Here is a 19,739-nt window from a genome sequence, read left to right on the forward strand (position 1 = left end):
AGGTGCTGGCAGTACAACTCCTTCCGCAACTCCCAACTTTCATACTAAAAAATACAAATGCATATTATGCATATTTTCGGTAAAGTTGTGTTAAAGCGTTTGGACAAAAAAGCTATATTAGGCAACATTTTGCTAGGTGAAGCCCAGAAAAGCTATATTTTGCCCAAAGGTCCTAAGGCATGGGCTAACATAACTGGTTTCAACTTTTTATTTTTATTTTAATATTTGCGGAAAATTGTCTGTAATACGATACTTTACATGATACTTCAGTAAGTCTGAGAACCGCGAGGGCTGCAAATTCATATCCAATGAGTGTTTAAATATTGTAAGGCTTATTCCAGTATTGAAAATATTGAATGTACGGCATAAAAAAACTGGTTTTAATCTTATGATTGTACATATTTATATTCGTAGAAAACTGGATATAATACGATGCTAGACATAGTTTTTTTTTTGTATTGATGAAAACCGGTTCTAATCCACCAGATATCAATCGTTTTCAAAACCATACTAAAAAAAACCTTACCATTTTCTTGTGGTGAGGGCTGCAATTGCATGTCCAATAAGAGATTAGTGTTTGTAAGGCTTTTTCCAGCATTCAAAATGCTGTAACTAATACTTTCTTGTATTAAATAAGATAAAACAAACTTACCATTTTCTCCTTTCTCGTGGTGAGGGCTGCGATTTTCTCAGCAATTTCCGCGGCCATAAAATGACCGTCTTGTATCAGATTTTCGCCGTTGGTTTTGAACCGGGTAAAGCTGTCGGCCCGCGAGTCCATCTCAGCCTGCAAATGAAAAACAAAAGTTACTGCATTAGATTAAAACACTAGAGGTGGAAGGGGTTAAATAACTGTAGATCCCCATCCCAAGGACCTTGTGCCGACTCTTAATTACCCTTTGAAAATCAACTTATAATATCGGGAATATTAAAACAGCCAAGTAGCAGACAAAAAAATGTCAATGGAAAAGGGAGACAGGTAGATATCTGTATATACATCTACACTATAGATCTGTTGTTACTTTAAGCAAAAGTAACAGGATGTCTGTCTGTGTGTACCAAAAGATCTCAATATGGTTCGTCTTTAAAATGTAGGTCCAGGAAAGGTTTATAACTTCTATTATGGGGGAGGAACAACCACCCTCGCAAGAGAAATAGAAAATAACCAACAAGACAAATAAATCTAAATTAGTATTTGGATGGGGGGGGGGGGGGTGGGGGAGGGCAGATAAAAATTAGAACTTTAGAATTCACTTTATTGTTAATTACCCAACATTTTTTTATACTTTTCTTTCTAAAACTAAAATTTTTCAATCAATAATCCTAAAATAACGGCTCACCCGCTATCCTCTCTCCCCCAGCCCCCCTCCCCGAACTGGCCAATAAGTGATGTCCATTTTAGCAACCTAAATTGACGACAATTTTCCCCTGTCATAATATCCATGTGTATCCGCAGGATTAAAACCTGTTCTGAGCCGTACTGAAAACTCACGTATTCTATCATATTATCAGAGTTAGATAGGGGCATGGGCTGTTTTTTACACTAGTCCCCAAAGTTTTATAATAATGTTTTCTTATTTATTAGCTTAACAAATTTGGCGACTTAAGTAAATTTTGATTGGTTTGGTCACTAAGTCGAGTGTTCAAATGTTTCAACCTTTAATTTTAATCACTAGAAGAGTTAATTTTTTGTATCATCATTGAGGAAGAACATCAATTTATTGGCCATTGTCTTATCCCTTTAGATCCCTGACAATTCCTTCTTTATCTACGTTTTGTAAATGTTAGAAATTGGAAGATTCTATTACACAAAAGTTGTCGCAAATATAGGTATTAAATAATTCTACCTTTATCTCCTTATGTCGGGTGATCAAAGTCTGGGCCCCGGCCAGGTCAGCTGCTAGGTCAGGCGAGGTCATCTTGGCCAGTACCTCGCTGCTCCACGCCATCAGCTCGCGGTAGTCGTCGAAATAACGCTGAAATACAAAATGGCAGATTTTTTTTTGGAGATAATATAAAATGGCGGAATTTTGGTCGGTTGAATTACAAAAAGGCAGAAATTTTTTGGAGATAATATAAAATGGCGGGATTTTTGTCAGTTGAATTATAAAAAGGCGGATTTTTTTTTGGATGAAATATACAATTGTGGATTTTTTTTGATGAAATACAAAATGGCGGATTCTTTTGGATGTAATTTAAAATGGCGGATTTAATGGCTGCAATGAGAAAGGGCGAATTATATGGCTAAAATACAAAATGACGGAAATTTATAGCTGAATACAAAACGAACACAATACAAAATGGCGGATTTAAAAAAGAATTTCCAGTGACGAAACACACACTAAAACACACAGGCATACACCAACACAAACACCTATACACCTACACATACACACAGCCATATACACACATACACACAAAAACACATACAAACACCCACTCTCAAATATATACACACTCACACACACCTATACATACACAAACACATATACCCCCCCCACCCCCCACACACACCAAGACACACAGGAACCTACCTGGATGATAAATAAACACATACATATAAACACACACACACACACACACACACCCACACACACTTGATCCTACCTGGATGATCTGATTCTGTTTGAGCTTCATCTCCCATCCAGTGGCGAGGCTTACCAGTTCAGTCAGAGCTCCACGGGTGGCCTCCACCTGCAGGAGGCATTCAAATATAATTTTGGGTACTTCAGTGTACTACTTTGGGTACTTTATAGTACTTTGGGTACTTTATTGTACTTTAGGTACTTTAGTTTACTTTGGGTACTTTATTGTACTTTGGGTACTTTATTGTACTTTGGGTACTTTAGTGTACTTTGGGTACTTTAATGTACTTTGGGTACTTAATTGTACTTTGGGTACTTAATTGTACTTTGGGTACTTAATTGTACTTTTGGTACTTAATTGTACTACGGGTACTTTAGTGTACTTTGGATACTTAATTGTACTTTGAGTACTTTATTGTAATTTGGGTACTTTATTGTAATTTGGGTACTTTAGTGTACTTTGGGTACTGTATTGTACTCTGGGTACATTAGTTGTACTTTGGATACTTTATTGTACTTTGTTGTAAAGTTATATTATGAATTCCTTTGACTGGACATGGGCCGAAGCGTCCGGAAACAGTTCGCACAAAACTTCGGCCTCCGTCTCTACATTCTTGACCTGGCCCTGGATGGCCGCCAGGTCCCGCTGGAACCCTTCCTGCCGGTCTAGCAGGCTCTGGATTGTTTCAAGGTCCTAAATTTTAAAATATTGACATAAAATTACCATCCAAAATCCAAATCTATTATTAAATTTTGATTGGTTAAATTCATAGATTAAAAATAATTCCAAACTTATTAATATCCCCTGGATTAGAACCAGTTCTCAGCCATACTGAAAAATCATTTAGGTATAGCATCGTATTACAGATAATTTTCTAAAATAAATACCAGTTTGGTAGTCTAGCCCTTCGGCCCCTCAAGGCTAACAAAACTGGTTTAAATCTTTTAAGGAAGAGGAAGGTTGTGCTAAAATTCTGTTAAGAAATGAGTTTTACGGGTTAAAAACAGTAGTAGAACGATTATATTCACTAAATATTTTTAACTTACATTTTTGTCAATAGTTCTTTTTAATAAGGAATACACATATTTAGTAAAAATTATCGTTCTTTTTACTATTTTAAATCCTTAAAACTCACACCTTAACGGAATTTTAGCAAAACCTACCACCACCCACGGTTATAATTATTTTCCACGCATAGAATTATTTTCCCACGAATAGAATTATTTTCCCACGCATAGAAATATTTTCCCACAGTTGTAATTATTTTCCCACGCTATTTTAGGAAAAAAACTATTGTAAACTAACCTGTCCTAAGTCCTCAGACAAGAAAAGTGCTTCTTTCTCTCCTATCCACATAATTGTTTCATCCCCATTTTGGTAATATTTTACCACACATAGAATTATTTTCCAACAGTTAGAATCATTTTCCCACGATTATACTATAACTAACCTGTCCTAAGTCCTCAGACAAGAAAAGTGCCTCTTTCTCTCCTATCCACATAATTGTTTCATCAGCATTTTTATCAAACACATGAACCTGCTTAGCGCCACTTAATGCCTCCTGCCGAGCCAATGAAAGCTCCCTAAAATTAAAAAAACAACTTTGCATACCAGTTTATAAAACATTGGGTACCAATTCATAAAACTTTGGGTACCTACAAGTTCTTAAAATTTTGGGTACCAATTCATAAAACTTTGGGTACCTACTAGTTCTTAAAATTTTGGGTACCACTTTATAAAATTTCGGGTAACAGTTTATAAAACTTTGGGTAACAGTTTATTAAACTTAAGGTACTTTAATGTACTTTAGGTACTTTAATGTACTTTGAGTACTTTAATGTACTTTGGGTACTTGCTTAGCACCGCTTAATGCCCCCTGTCGAGCCAATGAAAGCTTCCTAAAATTAAGAAATTATTTGTTGCTGTGGGAAAGAGAACTATGCACAAACGATAGCAAGTGATTCTAAGCACCTTCCAGCAGTATTTATAAATGTTTTTTTAGGTGAATATACTAGGGTTATGTTTAATACCTATTGTTATATCAATTTTAAAAAATTAGTTTTACCATGGTATTATATGAAAAAACTTCAAAACGTAGGCATTTTTTGACTATATATCATCAAATGTTTTGTTGAATTTAAACTGCTGTGACACAAAAGTAAACTTTTTCAATGAAAAATGTTAATTTAGAAAAAGGGTTGATAACTTGTAATATTGTAAACAAGTTTATTAGTGTACTTTAGTAATTTACAGCATCTAATTATGTTTTGGCGTGTTATTTTATTTGAAACTTTGAACTCAACAAAACATTTGATGATATTAGTTTTAATCATAGCAAACCATGGGGAAACTTAATTTTTTAAATTGGTTTAACTACATCAAACATAACCCTATTATATTAACAAAAATATTTTAAATTTATAGGTAATCAGTGCTGGAAGGTGCTTAGAATCACTTGCTCACGTTCTTGCATATAGTCCCCTTTTTGGTGGGAAAATATTGGTTGATAAACCCATAAATCTATTTCGAAAAATATCCTTATAATAAAGTAAAGTCTGTGTGTACTGTAGGATCTTGCTGAGCTGAACGGGTATGGTTCTCCTTTACAATTCAGCTCCTCATAGGTCCTGGGAAGGTTTATAACTATTTTGGGGAAGGGTACCACCAACCTCCCAAGAGAAATCGCCTTAAGAAAAAATGACCTCCCTCACCCCCCAAAATTTTTTTAAAACTAAAATATAAAATAGGATGGGTCCAATTAACCCCCCCCCTCACTAGAGAACCATTAGAGGGTGCTAGTTTAGTATAAGTTGTTTAAATTTTTTACTTGGGTTGGGCCAGATATCCGGCGTTGGTCAGATACCCGGACGGATACCGGATATCCGGAATTAGAAATCAGCAGGATATCTGGTCGAACCCTAATGTTTACCTCAAATCTTCCCAGAGTTGGTCTAATTCAGTGAGTTTGGCTGAGGCCATTTCATGATGCACATTGCCAGCTGTCAGTAGCTGTTGGCCCATACCCACTACTGATTTATATTTCTCCTAGAAAACAAAAATATTTAATAAACGTTAGAGTTGGCATATTTTTTAATATGTAAATTAAATTATATGATTTATGTCATTTAGACTGAAGAGGGTGCCATGTTCACTGAAATATATTTCAATAAATAACTAAGAAGTATCAAAGACTTTTTCACTCAGTGAATTTATTGGCAATCCGAATATGAATCCGGAATCTGTCCAATTTTAGGACAATTTTTCAATCCAGAATCCGAATCTGCAATCCGTTATTGTAGTTTAATTTTATTAGATAGATAGATAGATAAAGTAGTATGACAAACCTGATGTTTCTCAATAGAAATAATAAAAGTATTGAAAGACTTGATGAGAATTTCAACATGTCCGACATCTTTACCATAATCTTATATATTGATACCGGCTGATTTCTAATGCCGGATATCCTGTATCCGGCCCAACCCTACGAACAATGACGTACCTGGTATTCCTCAATAGAAATTATAAAGGTATTGAAAGACTTGATCAGAATTTCAACATGGCCGACATCTTTGCCATAATCTTCAGATGCGGCTGTCATCATGGAAGCATCTATCCATTCTGAACATACATAATACACAAAATTACCATTTATTTATATTACAATTTATGAACGTTAAGACACTCAACTCAATGAACCAACAAATCAAAATTCACTAAAAGTCCCCAAGGTTGTTAAGACAACGAGTAAGAAAATGTTGTTATAAAACTTTGGGGACTAGTGTAATTAACTTAATAACCTTCATCTGATCAGTGAGGCTTTGCTTTCCGAGACCTATGAGAAGCTACCCTGTTAAGGAGAGCCCAATAGGTTCAGCGGTTAGCGAGATCCTTTGGTATACACAAACAGATATCCTGTTACTTTATTATAAGGATATATACCAACCTGTAACATCTTCAGCCTCATTAATGAACTCAATAACCTCCATCTGATCTGTGAGGCTCTGCTTCTGCTCCAGTAACAAACTTCGGAAGTTCTCGTGAAGTTCTGCCAAATCTGACATCCGTGTCCTGAAAAAGAATTGATGAAGGGTTGGGCTGGATATCCGGTTTGGTCGGTATCCAGCGTCCGGATATTGAAAATGGCCGGATATCCGGCAATTTATTTTTTTCATTTATCCAGCCGGATACCGGATTTTGAAACTATCCGGCCGGATATCCGGATAAACTGCGAAAGTTCTCATGAAGTTCGTCCAAATCTGACATCCTTGTCCTTATAAATGATTGGTTAGTACAGGGTAGGTTGGGACGGATATCCGGTTTTAGAAATCAGTCGGATATCCGGTATCCGTCCGGAAAAGTATCCGGCCCAACCATAGTACAGGGTTTTAAAAATTGTTGATTTGAGTGTTAATTTATGTAGTTTTTTCTTTAAGAAACATTTTAGAAACTAATACTCCAGAAGTAGTACTTAAGCTACTTAATGATGCATGGAAATGTTGTCAAATAGTTTCAGCCTTCTATCTCTCATAGGGGCCGAGAAAATCACATTTCCCACTAACCTTGTCTAACGGACGGACGGAAGTTTGGAATTATAGAATAGCTTTGCTACTAAAAAATAGGGTTGTGCTGGATATCCGGCATTAGAAAACAGCCAGATATCCTGTATCCGGAAATATTGGTTAGCATGGGAAAATATTAGTAAGCCTGGGAAAATTTGGCTTAGCGTGGGAATCTTTGCTACTAAAAAATTTACTTGATATTATTCTCATCATAATGTGACCTATCCACCATTTTCTGTGAGGAGACCTTCAGAGTTTCAACCTTTTTGTTGACCATCTCCATCTCTGTGAGAATATCTGTCATTTTCTTCAGATACACTTGCACACTGTCTTTGTCGTTGGGCACATCTTTTACCTAGATATATATTGATTAGGGTTAGGCCGGATATTAAAACTATCCGGATACAGGATATCCGGCTGATTTATAATGCTGGATATCTGGTTATAGAATAACTGAGCCACTAAAAAAATAGAAAAACCTTCAAAATATTTTCAAGACATTTTTAACCCATTTGTTATCAATAGATGGATGAGGACAGCAAAGTATGGTGCAGGATATAGAAAAGGGTAACGATGCCAAATGTTTCTAAAAGATTAAAAAGAAAAGATTGGGAAATATGAGCATAACAGTTTGAAAATTTTAAATCGGGGATCAACAGACATTTCTTAAAAGAAGCCTGCAAGAAATACATTGATCTAACTGCTGAAAGGTTGCCACAAGTAGACCAAATACCCCAAATTTGAAGTCTTTAGCTTTAAAAGAAAATTTTGAAAGATTTTCATTGCTCATGTTAGAAATTTTGAGATTAAACTACATAGGCCATAAAAAAAGTTATAAGCTTATTTTTGTCATAAATTTAGGTTGCCATACTATAAAAATACCTATTTTTATACTGTAGCGGTGTATTTCTTGTAGGCTTCCTTAAATATAATGACTGAGCCACTCAAAAAATAGAAATACCTTCAAAATAGGATCTTTCTCTTTGATCCAATCCACAACCTCGTTCAGTTTCTGATAGAAGAGCTGCGCCTCCGCTGCATCAACAAGCCTCTGTCTTCGCAGTCCTGCGAGATCCTTCAGCTGCCCATAGTTTGCCTAGCATGGGAAAATATTGGTTAGCCTGGGAAATTATTATTTACTGTGAGAAAATATGGGTGGTTGTAAGAAAATATTGGTTAGCCTAGGAAAATATTGGTCAGTATGGGAAAATATTGGTTACTCTGAGAAAATATTGGTTAGCATGAGAAAATATTAGTTACCATGGGGAAATATTGGTTAGCCTGGGAAAATATTGGTTAGCCTGGGAAAATATTGGTTAGCCTGGGAAAATATTGGTTAGCCTGGGAAAATATTGGTTAGCCTGGGAAAATATAGGTTAGCCTGGGAAAAAATGGCTCGGCATGGAATATTTGTTAGCCTGTGAAAAATTGGCTTATCGTGGGAACCTTTCATCTTACCTTGAGATTAGCAACAGTGGTCCTTATGGATTCAGCAGCAAAATGATCACCTCGCAGCATCTGCTCAGCTTTGCTCTCAAGAGAAGTCATTATCTACAATAAGAATTAGGCTTGAGTCGAATACTTTTTTGGCCAGATACCAGATATCTGGCTGATTTCTAATACCAGATATCTGGTATCCGGCTTATATCTGACCAACATCAAATATCCGGCAAATTAGTGGATATCTGGTATCTGGCCGGATATTAAAAATAGCCAGATATCCAGCCCAACCCTAGTAACAATGGCATATTTTACATTTTGAAATTACATTATAGAAAATTATAGATCTGTCAAATATTTAAAAAAGGAATTTAAGTAACATAGCATAAAAATATTAAAAGATGGCATGAAATTATATGATTTTCTGAATATTACAAAAAAAAACTTTTCATATGAAATAAATAATAAAAAGAATAGTTTTTATGAAAACTGATTACTTTTTGAACTGAAATAATAAGGTTTTAACAGTAGTGCCCCTAGCATCTAGGGTATCTATATTCGAAGAAAAATTGAAGGACAGAAAAATAGCCCAAATCCATACCAACCCAGACTTTTTATAAAAATAAAATAGCTTAAAACCATCCTGAGACAGCTAAGTAGCTTCACTGTAAAGGAGGACCATATATCGGTTCAGCGGTTAGTGAGATCCTTCGCTAAAGACAAAAAAGCTTACTACTTTATATATTAGGATTAGGATGATGACCGAAAGCCAGAATAACATATGAGTATCAATTAGCAAACAAACAAACACAACCACCAACAAACTTTTTTTTGGGTACCCAAAGACCATAGAAATTACGAGAGAGCATTAAAATTTGTTGAGTGTCAGAATTGAATAATCAGAAAAAATGTATAAAAATACTGTTGAAAATGGATGTATTGTGGTAACAATTATAGAGTTGCTACGCTTTCTAAATCGTACCTAACTACTACAGGAATCACCATGCAAAGTTTAAAATCGATAAAACAATTCTAACATGCCTAAATTGATGAAAAGCGCTATCCTTTATGGACAATCCGACTGATCCTAATTATAGAAAAGCTTCGCTTTTGGAAATACAACCTTCTCATGTGTTTTAATGTCTGCCTCTAGAAGATCATGTTTCTGTTGCAGTGCCTGCACCTCCGAGGTGCTGTGGCCGAGCTGGTCGCTGGAGGCCAGCGGCAGCTTCTCTTCCACCCAAAAACTTTCATCCGCCACCTATAATAATTATAAATAATTACGAGCATGGGAAAATAATTACGAGCGTGGGAAAATAATTATGAGCGTGGGAAAATAATATTATAGGAGATCATGTTTCTGTTGCAGCACCTGCACCTTTAATTAATAAAACTTTTTAGGTATAGCCTCTTTCGTGACAACACCTCTTAAGGGGCGTTTCGTCGAATTTTCACGTTTGTTTTTATAGGTTATTTTAGGTTAGCTTAGAATAAGTTGGGTTAGGTGATTGCTCCACAGGGTTAGGCAATTGGCTTCACGGGGTTAGAGCCCCCCGCGGAGGCTAAAAAAGCTACTGTAAAATACAAAAACACGCCCCTTAAGAGGCGTTGCCACGAAAGGGACTATACCCAAATGCTCTTATTAAGTCAAAGTGTTCCTTATTATAATTAATTATAACCAGAACAGTTTGACTTAGTAAGACAATTTGATACAACCAAACACACAAATTTACGGAATTTCGTGAAGAAAAAATTACCCACTTTTTTTTGTTGCAATTAAAATGTGAAAGCCCCAATCATTCCATCCTCTGATTTTTTCTATCGTTTAACCATTATTATTTTCTATTTTTGTCTTATATGGCCTGTATGAAAACAATGTGTGAATACACATTACATCATACTTCCTACCTTTAAGGAAACTGCCATTTTGAAGGAAAAGTTTCATATACAATAAGCATACAATTTGATTGTACAGTGTGTTTTTTATATGAAAATTTTTGTTGTTGTTCTAAAGGATGAAGAAAATAAGCCATTAATCATAAAATTCTGATAACTATAAGTGGGGTAAAATTGATTGTAAAAAAAACTGTATTAATATGTATAAAAATGTATATAATATTCATTTAAGTATGGCTTCAAAACCGTTTATTATCCGATGGATTAAAACAGGTTTTAGCCATACTAAAAAATTATGTATAGCATTGTATCCAGTTTTCTGCGAATATTTAAATGTACAATCAAAAGATTAAAACTAGTATTTTCGTTATCTCAGGGCTAAAAACTGGTGTTAATCTTATAATCATATATTTTTATATCCACGGAAAGCTGTTTTTAATACGATGCGAAATAACTATTAATTTATTTATCATTGTTGTTCTTTTCATGTATGTAGTATGTACACCCAAAAATAAAAATTTTATTCTAAGGGGGGGGGGGGGGGGCGAAAGTGACACTTTTTGAAACCAAAACTAAAAGTCAACAAAGGAACTCAACTAAAAAAAGAGTTACAGGTCTGAGATTTTGCATGGCAGTTGCTTTATAGGGGTACAATATGGAACTGTGAAGAAACGGCGGCGCAACCGCCGAAAACCGCCGTTTCCCACCGAATTTTTGTTTGCCTTTTCTCGGCGGTTGCGACGCCGTTTCTTCACAGTTCCATATTGTACCCCCATATTGTATAAAGCATCTGCCATGCAAAATGTCAGACCTGTAACTCTTTTTTTAGTTGAGTTCCTTTATCTTTTAGTTTTGGTTTCAAAAAGTGTCACTTTCGCCCCCCCCCCCCTTTAAACCAGGGAGAGAGGGGACATTGGGCTGTTTAATACACTAGTCCCCAAAGTTTCATAATAACGTTTTGATATTTGTAAATACAAATTTAGTGACTTATTATGAATTTTGATTGGTTGGTTCAGTAAGTTGATTGTCCAAACGTTTTAACCACTAATTGTAATGTACAGGAGGGGTAATTTGTGCTTCATCATTGGAGATGTACATCAATTTATCGGCAACTGTCTTATCCCTTTAGATCCCTGGTGTTTTATATAGTTATTTATCGTTCCGTATTATAGACAGCTTTCCGCGGATATCATGCGGATAGTATAGCGGAGAACCGGTTCTAATCCAGCGGATATTAATCGGTTTCGAATCCATACCTCTCTGTTGAATGAATGGAGCTGCTGGCTGTCATACAAATTGTCCCGCCGGATTTGCAGTGGCTCGTGCAGGGCCTCGAACCTGGTCTGCAGGCCTGTGTACCTTAAAAGAAATAAATCTTCACCTTTGAATCCTTGTATTAAGTAACAGGTTGTGTGTCTGTCTGTTTGTCTGTAGAATCTGCAATCCAAAATCCGAAAATCCACAATCCACGAAAAAAACAAGAATCCACAATCCACAGATAAATCTTCTATTTTTTTTGCATGTTGTGAAAATCTGAATCCCACCCAAAAATTGGGCGGATCGCCAACCCTAATTTAAACAAATATAATTTTGTTGCATTACCTTGACTCCATTTCTGCGGACATTAAGTGTTTGGAGGCCGTGAATTTATATGTCTGTCTATCAATCTTTGTGTCTGTCTATCTATCTATGTGTCTATCTACCTTTCTGTCTGTCCATCAGTTTATCAATCTATCTATATATGTGTCTATCTATCTTTGTGTCTATCTATCTATGTTTCTATCTAACTATGTGTCTATCTATCTTTCTATCTTTCTGTCCATTTGTCTATCTATCCATGTGTCTATCTATCTTTCTATCTGTCTGTCCATTTGTCTATCTATCCATGTGTCTATCTATCTATCTATCTATCTAACAAACAATTTTGTTACATTACCTTGACTCCATTTCTGCGGACATGAAGTGTTTGGAGGCCGTGAATTTTGTGCTCTGCTCCCCAAGGGATCTAAAAAAAAACAAGAATGAGAAAAATATCCTTAAAATAAAGTAACAGGATGTCTATCTGTATATCTGTTTGCACCAAAGAATCTCACTAATCGCTGAACCGATATGGTTCTCCTATACAGGTAGCTTCCTGGGAAGGTTTATAAATGTTTTGGAGATTACCACCAACCCCCCAAGAGAAATCGCCCAAATAAAATAATTACGAGCGTGGGAAAATAATTAAGAGCATGGGAAAATAATTACTTTAATGTTTCCTTCTTCTTGCTCACATCCTGCTCAACACTGATCAACTTCTTGAGAAGTTTAGAAGCAGCGCTGTGGTCCTTTCCATGGTCGGAGGATTCCAGAGCCGATTCGACACCTTCCAGCCAACCTGCAATTAATAGATATATTATCCTAGATGTTCTGTCACGCAAAAGTATTGCCTTATTTAACCACCTTACCATTGACAGAAGTTAATAATCAATACCTATCTTATTTTCTTCATGGACGTGGAAATTTTATATCAGAAAAAAATATTTTATGGTTTTCAACAAATTATGGTTTGAAACCGTTTTTTTCCAAAGAGCCTTTTTTTAAGATTAAAGAATCATAACCTTTTTGAAACGCATTGAAAAAAATTAGTCCATTTTTAAAATTTAAACTGCGCGGCTTGTGTTAATAATAGAAAAATATTGTACATACTGTTAGAATTGTCATAATGTCTAGTTTTTGGAGATGGTAAATCCTTATACTAAAGTAACAGGATGTTTGTCTGTCTGTGTGTCTATACCGAAGGATCTCGCTAACCGCTGAACCGATCGGGTTCTCCTTAACAGGGTAGCTTCTCATAAGTCCCGGGAAGGTTTATAACTATTTTGGGGGAGGGTACCACCACCCTCCCAAGAGAAATGACAAAAAAATCGAAATTTTTTAAAATTTAGGGGAGACTTCAACGTCAAATAAGGTGGTATCGTACATAAAAAATTAACTTTAACAAACAAAAACATTTTAAGTGCCACTAGAGGCCTCTAGGGGCGTAGCCGCTAGTGGATTAAATAAAGCAATACTTTTTAAATACTATTAATAAAAACCACCCTGTAAAAGTCTTGAAAAGGCCTTTCTAGCAGATTAATATTTGTGTTTAGGTATAGGGACATTTGATACATTCAAATTATATTCGAAATCTATCCATTTTTCTGTCTTTCCAACCATATATCTGTCATTCAATTATCTTTCTATCTATAATCTGTTTGTCTATATATATATCAATCTAAAAATCTATATGTATCAATCTTTTTATATATTTACTAGCGGCTACGCCCATAGAAGCCTCTGGTGGCACTTTTTTTATTAATACGACACCTATCTATGTTGCTTTCAAGTCTCTATGATACCTTGCTATGTTGCGTTAAAGTCTCTATAGATAAAAAAAAATTAGATTTTTTTGTGATTTCTCTTGAGATGGTGGTGGTACCCTCCTCGAAAATAGTTACAAATCTTCCCGGGACCTATGACAAGCTACCCTGTAAAGGATAATCATATAGGTTGAGCGGTTAGCAATATCCTTTGGTACAAACATACAAACACACAGACAACACACACAAACAGACATCCTGTTACTTTAGTTTAAGGATTTATCTATCTGCCTATTGATCAATCTATCTGTCTTTCTGTCTATCCATCTGTCTATCGCCAAGGTATACCTTCAAATTCATCAATAGAATGAAAGTAGACAAGTGCAGAATTTGCCTCCGCCAGTCTGGTGCGTTTAATTGCGGATGTCTCCACCAGATGGCTCCATTCAGAATCCAGGTCCTCCAGTTGGGACACTATTTCCTACGAGCGTGGGAAAATAAGTATGAGCATGGGAAAAATTATGGACATAAATAAAAAAGATCAGCCTTTAAAAACAAGGTTGACAACATCCATAACGCAGAGCTTGACATCTTAAAAGCTTTCAGATCAATTGTAGATAGGGAGATAGGGGGAACTTTACTTTTTATTACACTGGTCCCCAAAGGTTTATAATATTTTCTTATCCCTGGGTTTAAAAACTTTGAGGACTTGAATTAAATTTTGATTGGTTGGTTGATTGATAGTCAAAAGTTTCAACCACTAAATGTAATCTAGAGAAGGTGGTTATGTTGTGTATCTACCTTGGGGATGCACAACCATTTATCAGCCATTGTTCTATTCCTTTACATCTCTGAGCTGTAGAGTTATTTATCGCTTCGTATTATAGACAGCTTTCCGCGGATAGATAGGCTGATAACCGGTTCTAAACCAGCGGATAATAATCAGTTTCAAAACGGTACTCTATCTCTCAGCTTTATAGTTATTTATCGCTCCATATTATAGACAGCTTTCCGCGGATAGATTGGTTGAGAACCGGTTCTATACCAGCGTATATTAATCAGTTTCGAATCTGTACTATACCTGTGAAGCAAAATGATTGTGTTGACACATAAGCTCCCCCTCCTCCTGCACAGCGGTCAACCTCGCCCTGTTGGCGCTGATCTCCGCCTCGAAGCTGGTGTGCTTCTGGATCTTGTTGACAAGGTTCGACAGGTCCAGGTACGACTCGTCCAGGGCAACCTATAAGCGTGGGAATATTAGGGGTTGAATGAAGGCGATTATTAGTTTAGCCAGCTACAAGTTTTACTCTAAAAGAGTACGTTATAATCTGGTGCAAGATTTAAGTAATAATAAATCCATTCTTAGTGAACCACTGAAACCCATTCCCCACCTAACAAGAAAAAAATATGAAGGAGGGGATAGACCTTTTTTTTGCTTTAGACTTACATTAGATTAAAGGGTTAACCCCCCCCCCCCCCAATCGGGAAAGTTAATCAAGTTAACTTCCATTGTCTTATCCCTTGAGATCCCTGGAATTTCACTCACCTTTGTTTTTTCCTTCACCCAAGCTTTCAAATCAAATGTTTTGCGCAGAAATTGTTGCAGTTTAGTGCTCGCAGCCAGCGTCGCGTGACGGCTGACACACTTCTCTCTCGCCTCGGCAAGCCGGCTCTGAAAAGAGAACTTTATTAGCTGCGGATTCCCTCAAATCGGATATCATACACAAATATATGATAATTTTACACATGTTACTTATCATTTTAAAAAATGTTTTTCAATATTTTTACCAATGTTTTTTCAATGTTCCTACAATGTTTTCAACTTGAAATATTAGGTATCTGGATATTTGAACAAGAACTTAACTCGAAGAATTTTAAAATAAAATTGAAGATTTTTTATTTCTGTTCAAAGATTTCAAGAAAAATTTTAAAATCTAAAAAAATAATAACTTAACTCGAAGATTTTGAAATGTAAATTCGAATATTTTTTTTTATTTTTAATTTAAAATCGCAAAACATTGAAATAATGGTATTCGCTAAGATTTAGCTATCTAAAGGACAGCAATGCTATTTTTGCAAGATTTTGCTATGTAAAGGACAGAAAAGCTATATTGTCTATGTATTTGGCTATGTAAACAGAAAAGCTAGATTTTGTGAGGTTTTGCTATCTAAAGGACAGAAAAGCTAGATTTTGCTATGTAAAGAACAGAAAAGCTAGATATTTACCTGCGCATTATCAAGATACTCCTTAATCTTATCAGCTTCATTATGATCATTATTAATCAACTCTTCCCCACGCTTCATCAGGTCGGCCATGACACTTGACTGCTTCTCAAATGTGTTCACAAAGCCTTCGTGTTTCCTTCATAGATGGATAGATATATAGTTAAATAGACAGATGGATAGATCAAAAGATCAATACAGATGGATAGATATAGAACAGCAATGACATTAGACTGTTTCTCAAATGTGTTTACAAAGCCTTCGTGTTTCCTTCATAGATAGATAGATATATAGTTAAATATATAGATAGATAGACAGATGGATAGATAAATAGATAGATAAAGTTTATGATACTAAACTGTTTCTCATGTCAAATGTCATCACAAAGCCTTTGTGTTTCCTTTATAGATTGATAAATGGATAATTAGATAGAAAGGTGGATAGATATATAGATAGATCGATACAGAACAGCTTTGACAATAAACTGTTTCTCAAATGTGTTCACAAATCCTTCGTGTTTCCTTTATAGATAGATAGATATATAGTTAAATATATAGATAGATAGATAGATGGATGGATAGATAAATAGATAATTGAATAGATAGATATAGAACAGCCATGACATTAGACTGTTTCTCAAATGTGTTCACAAAGCCTTCGTGCTTCCTTTATAGATAGATAGATAGGTTGACAGATAGATAGATAGTTATATGGATAGATGGATGAATAGATAGATATAGAAAAGCCATATAGATAATATAGTTAGATAGATGGATGGATAGATATAGATAAAGTACTTGAAACTAGACTGTTTCTCAAATGTGTTCATAAATGGAAAAATTTGCTGCAACCTATAGATAGATAGACAAATAGATTAATAGATAGAAAGATAGACCTACCTAATTAATACTTCAACAGAATTTTGATAGATAAATAGATAGATAGATAGACCTACCTAATCAATGCTTCAACAGCTGCCAAACTGTCGCCAATGTCATCGTTGTTAAGAACAGCCTCCTTTTCCTCAAGCCAGCTGAGCGCCAGCTGGTTCTGCTGCTTGAATGCGTGCAGTTGGTTTCCTAAAAATATGACGAGTGTGAGAAAATAATTCTTAGCGTGGGAAATTAATTCTGAGCGTGGGAAAATAATTCTGAGCTTGAATGCGTGCAGTTGGTTTCCTAAAATATTTAGGAGCATTTGAAAATAAATAAAATAATAGGAAAACAAGGGTTGGGGAAGTTCTAACACTTTTGCGTAAACAGGGAGTAAAAGCATTGTCTTAGAAGTGAGGGGATAGTTTATTTGGCAATAATGTAGGTTTCCTATATTTAAAAAAAAATTGGCCTCCAGGAAGTCTCTGTACAGGTAAAAATAAAAAAAATAACAATAGATGGAAGAGTTAGAGGTCCACTTATAAAACAATAAATGAATCTTTTTTCTTCAAATATGCAAATAACATTCAACAAGATGCTTATTGTTTCAAAATAAGGTGAGGGGGGGGGGTGGAGTTTCTATGCTCAACAAGGTTGTCTTTTGCCCCACTAGACCCTAGACGGAAAGTCCCAAAGTTCAATTTTTAAAGTTTTACCTGTAGATCCAATCATATAAGAGAGTTTATGAAAATAATTAGGTTGATCTAAAAAAAAATAAGCACAAACGTCCAGGGCAAATTTGGTACAGAATTTCATTTTCTATAAGTGTACAAACTCCCCCCCCCCCCTATGAAAATGGAAAATAATGAATGTTTAAATACCTTGTATAAGGAGAAGCTTGGCCTGCTCCCACGAATGTCCCACATTCTCCTGTATCTCCGTCGTCTTCTCAATTTCGGCGCCGATTTTCTCGGCTTCGGCGTGACCCTCGGCCACCAGGCTGTCGCCGGTCGCCTTCAGGCCCTTGAACTGCTCCTGCCGCGTGTTCAGCTCGGTCCGCCGCTCCTTGTGGAGAGACAGCAGGACGTCGGCCTCAGCGGCTGAAGTTGGTACTTCAACAGACTAAAATAAACAATGCAATTGATATAAAGTACATTAGAGTAACCAAAATATATTAGAGTACCCGAGGTACATTAGAATAACCAAAATACATTAGAGTACCCAAAGTACACTAGAGTACCTAAAGTACACTAGGGTACCTAAAGTACACTAGAGTACCTAAAGTACACTAGAGTATCCAAAGTACACTAGTGTACCCAAAGTAAACTAGAGTACTTAAAGTACACTAGAGTATCCAAAGTAAACTAGAGTACCCAAAGTACACTAGAGGACCCAAAGTACAATAGAGTAACCAAAGTACAATAGAGTACCCAAAGTACACTAGAGTACCCAAAGTACACTAGTGTACCCAAAGTACACTAAAGTACCGAAGTTGGCACTTCTACAGACTAAAATAAACAATGCAATTGATTTCAGAGAGAGAGGGGACAATGTACTGTTAATTACACTTGTCCCCAAAGATTTATAATAATTATTTTCTGACTTGACAACTTTGGGACCTTAGTGAATAATAATTGGTTGGTTTAAAGGCTGAGTGTTCAAACGTTTCAACAACTTATTTTACACTACAGAAAGGATAATTTTGTTTATCATCATTGGGGGTGTACATCAATTAATCTGCCATTGTCTTATTCCTTTAGATCCATAGGTTTCATGATAAGTAACAGGATGTCTATCTGTCTGGTAGGCTTATAGTACAAAGTATGTCTGATTGTCTGAATTGGTTTACAGACAGACAGACAAAGTAAGTTATTGAGTAGATGTTCTATAGTAATATAAAGCAATCAATATAATATAACAGCTGAGAAGTACATATTTAACCATTTTCCCACCAAAATTGACAATTTGGCGCCATAAACAACAAATGTTGAGTAACCTTGGCTGGAAACATTTAATTTTTTAATTAAGACTGCATTCTAGCCCTCACAAATTTCCGCCAGAAACCGACATTTTCGCGCCAAAATTTGATAATTAAATTTGGCGCAAAAAACAAAAAAGCTACCTTTAATTTCTTGTCCATGTTGAGTAGCCATGCCTGGTACTCCTGGCAGTCATAGATGAACTGGTGGAACTGGACAGAGTTCACCAGACTGGACTCGCGATCTGAAAAAAAACCATCATGTCGTAAATGGACATGGCCTTTCTGATACCATTTATAGAATTGATGCTCTTTCTAAATCGTACCTAATTATGTGGTATGAATCGTCATTTAAAGTTTGAAATCGATAGGACAATTCTAACATGCCTAAATTAACGAAAAAAGCTAACCGTTACGGGCAAACAGACCGACCTTAATTATAGAAAAGCTTATTTTTAAAAACTTACCGACAACTTTCTTATTAGTCTCCGACCACGCGGCCGTCAGGCTTTCCATTTTCTCCTTGACCGGTGCCGTAATTTCGGCCGGATAGTCGGCCAGCAGCCGGCTGCTGACCGTTTTGTGGTCCTCCAGCCGTTTCTCTATACCGACCATATATTCCACGACACTTTCTACCTTCTTGATTAGCTCCTGTAGTTGACATCAGCAATGATATAATTGTCATTGGCGTGGGAAAATAATCATTAGCGTGGGAAAAATAATAATTGGCGTGGAAAAATAATCGTTGGCGTGGGAAAATATTCATTAGCAAGGGAAAATAAAAATGTGTCAATGAAATGAGAATTATATAGGCATCAGCAATGATACAATAATCAGAGAGAGA

At 35.8% G+C, this 19,739-nt stretch overlaps 1 protein-coding gene across 2 annotated transcripts in view; it reads right to left on the bottom strand.

Moving 5' to 3' along the window:
* LOC145307618 (spectrin alpha chain, non-erythrocytic 1-like) overlaps window positions 1–19,572 on the bottom strand; it is a 38,175-nt gene extending 18,603 nt beyond the window's left edge. For both annotated transcript variants that reach the window (XR_013875525.1, XM_080150071.1), the window contains exons 1-24: window positions 19,363–19,572; window positions 19,040–19,140; window positions 17,799–18,039; window positions 17,001–17,124; window positions 16,049–16,184; window positions 15,369–15,494; window positions 14,904–15,062; window positions 14,171–14,303; window positions 12,729–12,858; window positions 12,418–12,486; window positions 11,738–11,840; window positions 9,709–9,846; window positions 8,604–8,696; window positions 8,107–8,241; window positions 7,340–7,500; window positions 6,530–6,654; window positions 6,086–6,204; window positions 5,516–5,631; window positions 4,037–4,169; window positions 3,129–3,279; window positions 2,608–2,693; window positions 1,848–1,976; window positions 653–787; window positions 1–44 (exon numbers count right to left, since the gene is read on the bottom strand). The exon at window positions 1–44 is cut by the window's left edge and continues 72 nt beyond it. Coding sequence is in view for 1 of the 2 variants with exons in the window: in XM_080150071.1 (XP_080006197.1) it covers window positions 1–44; window positions 653–787; window positions 1,848–1,976; window positions 2,608–2,693; window positions 3,129–3,279; window positions 4,037–4,169; window positions 5,516–5,631; window positions 6,086–6,204; window positions 6,530–6,654; window positions 7,340–7,500; window positions 8,107–8,241; window positions 8,604–8,696; window positions 9,709–9,846; window positions 11,738–11,840; window positions 12,418–12,486; window positions 12,729–12,858; window positions 14,171–14,303; window positions 14,904–15,062; window positions 15,369–15,494; window positions 16,049–16,184; window positions 17,001–17,124; window positions 17,799–18,039; window positions 19,040–19,140; window positions 19,363–19,510 (3,035 nt within the window). In the remaining variant the exon portion in view is untranslated. The remainder of the gene's footprint in view (window positions 45–652; window positions 788–1,847; window positions 1,977–2,607; window positions 2,694–3,128; window positions 3,280–4,036; window positions 4,170–5,515; window positions 5,632–6,085; window positions 6,205–6,529; window positions 6,655–7,339; window positions 7,501–8,106; window positions 8,242–8,603; window positions 8,697–9,708; window positions 9,847–11,737; window positions 11,841–12,417; window positions 12,487–12,728; window positions 12,859–14,170; window positions 14,304–14,903; window positions 15,063–15,368; window positions 15,495–16,048; window positions 16,185–17,000; window positions 17,125–17,798; window positions 18,040–19,039; window positions 19,141–19,362) is intronic.
* Between the last annotated feature and the right edge of the window lie 167 nt (window positions 19,573–19,739).

This window comes from Acartia tonsa, chromosome 15, assembly GCF_053477335.1.
Source record: "Acartia tonsa isolate MP-2025a chromosome 15, ASM5347733v1, whole genome shotgun sequence".
In the NCBI taxonomy this organism is placed as follows: domain Eukaryota; kingdom Metazoa; phylum Arthropoda; class Copepoda; order Calanoida; family Acartiidae; genus Acartia; species Acartia tonsa.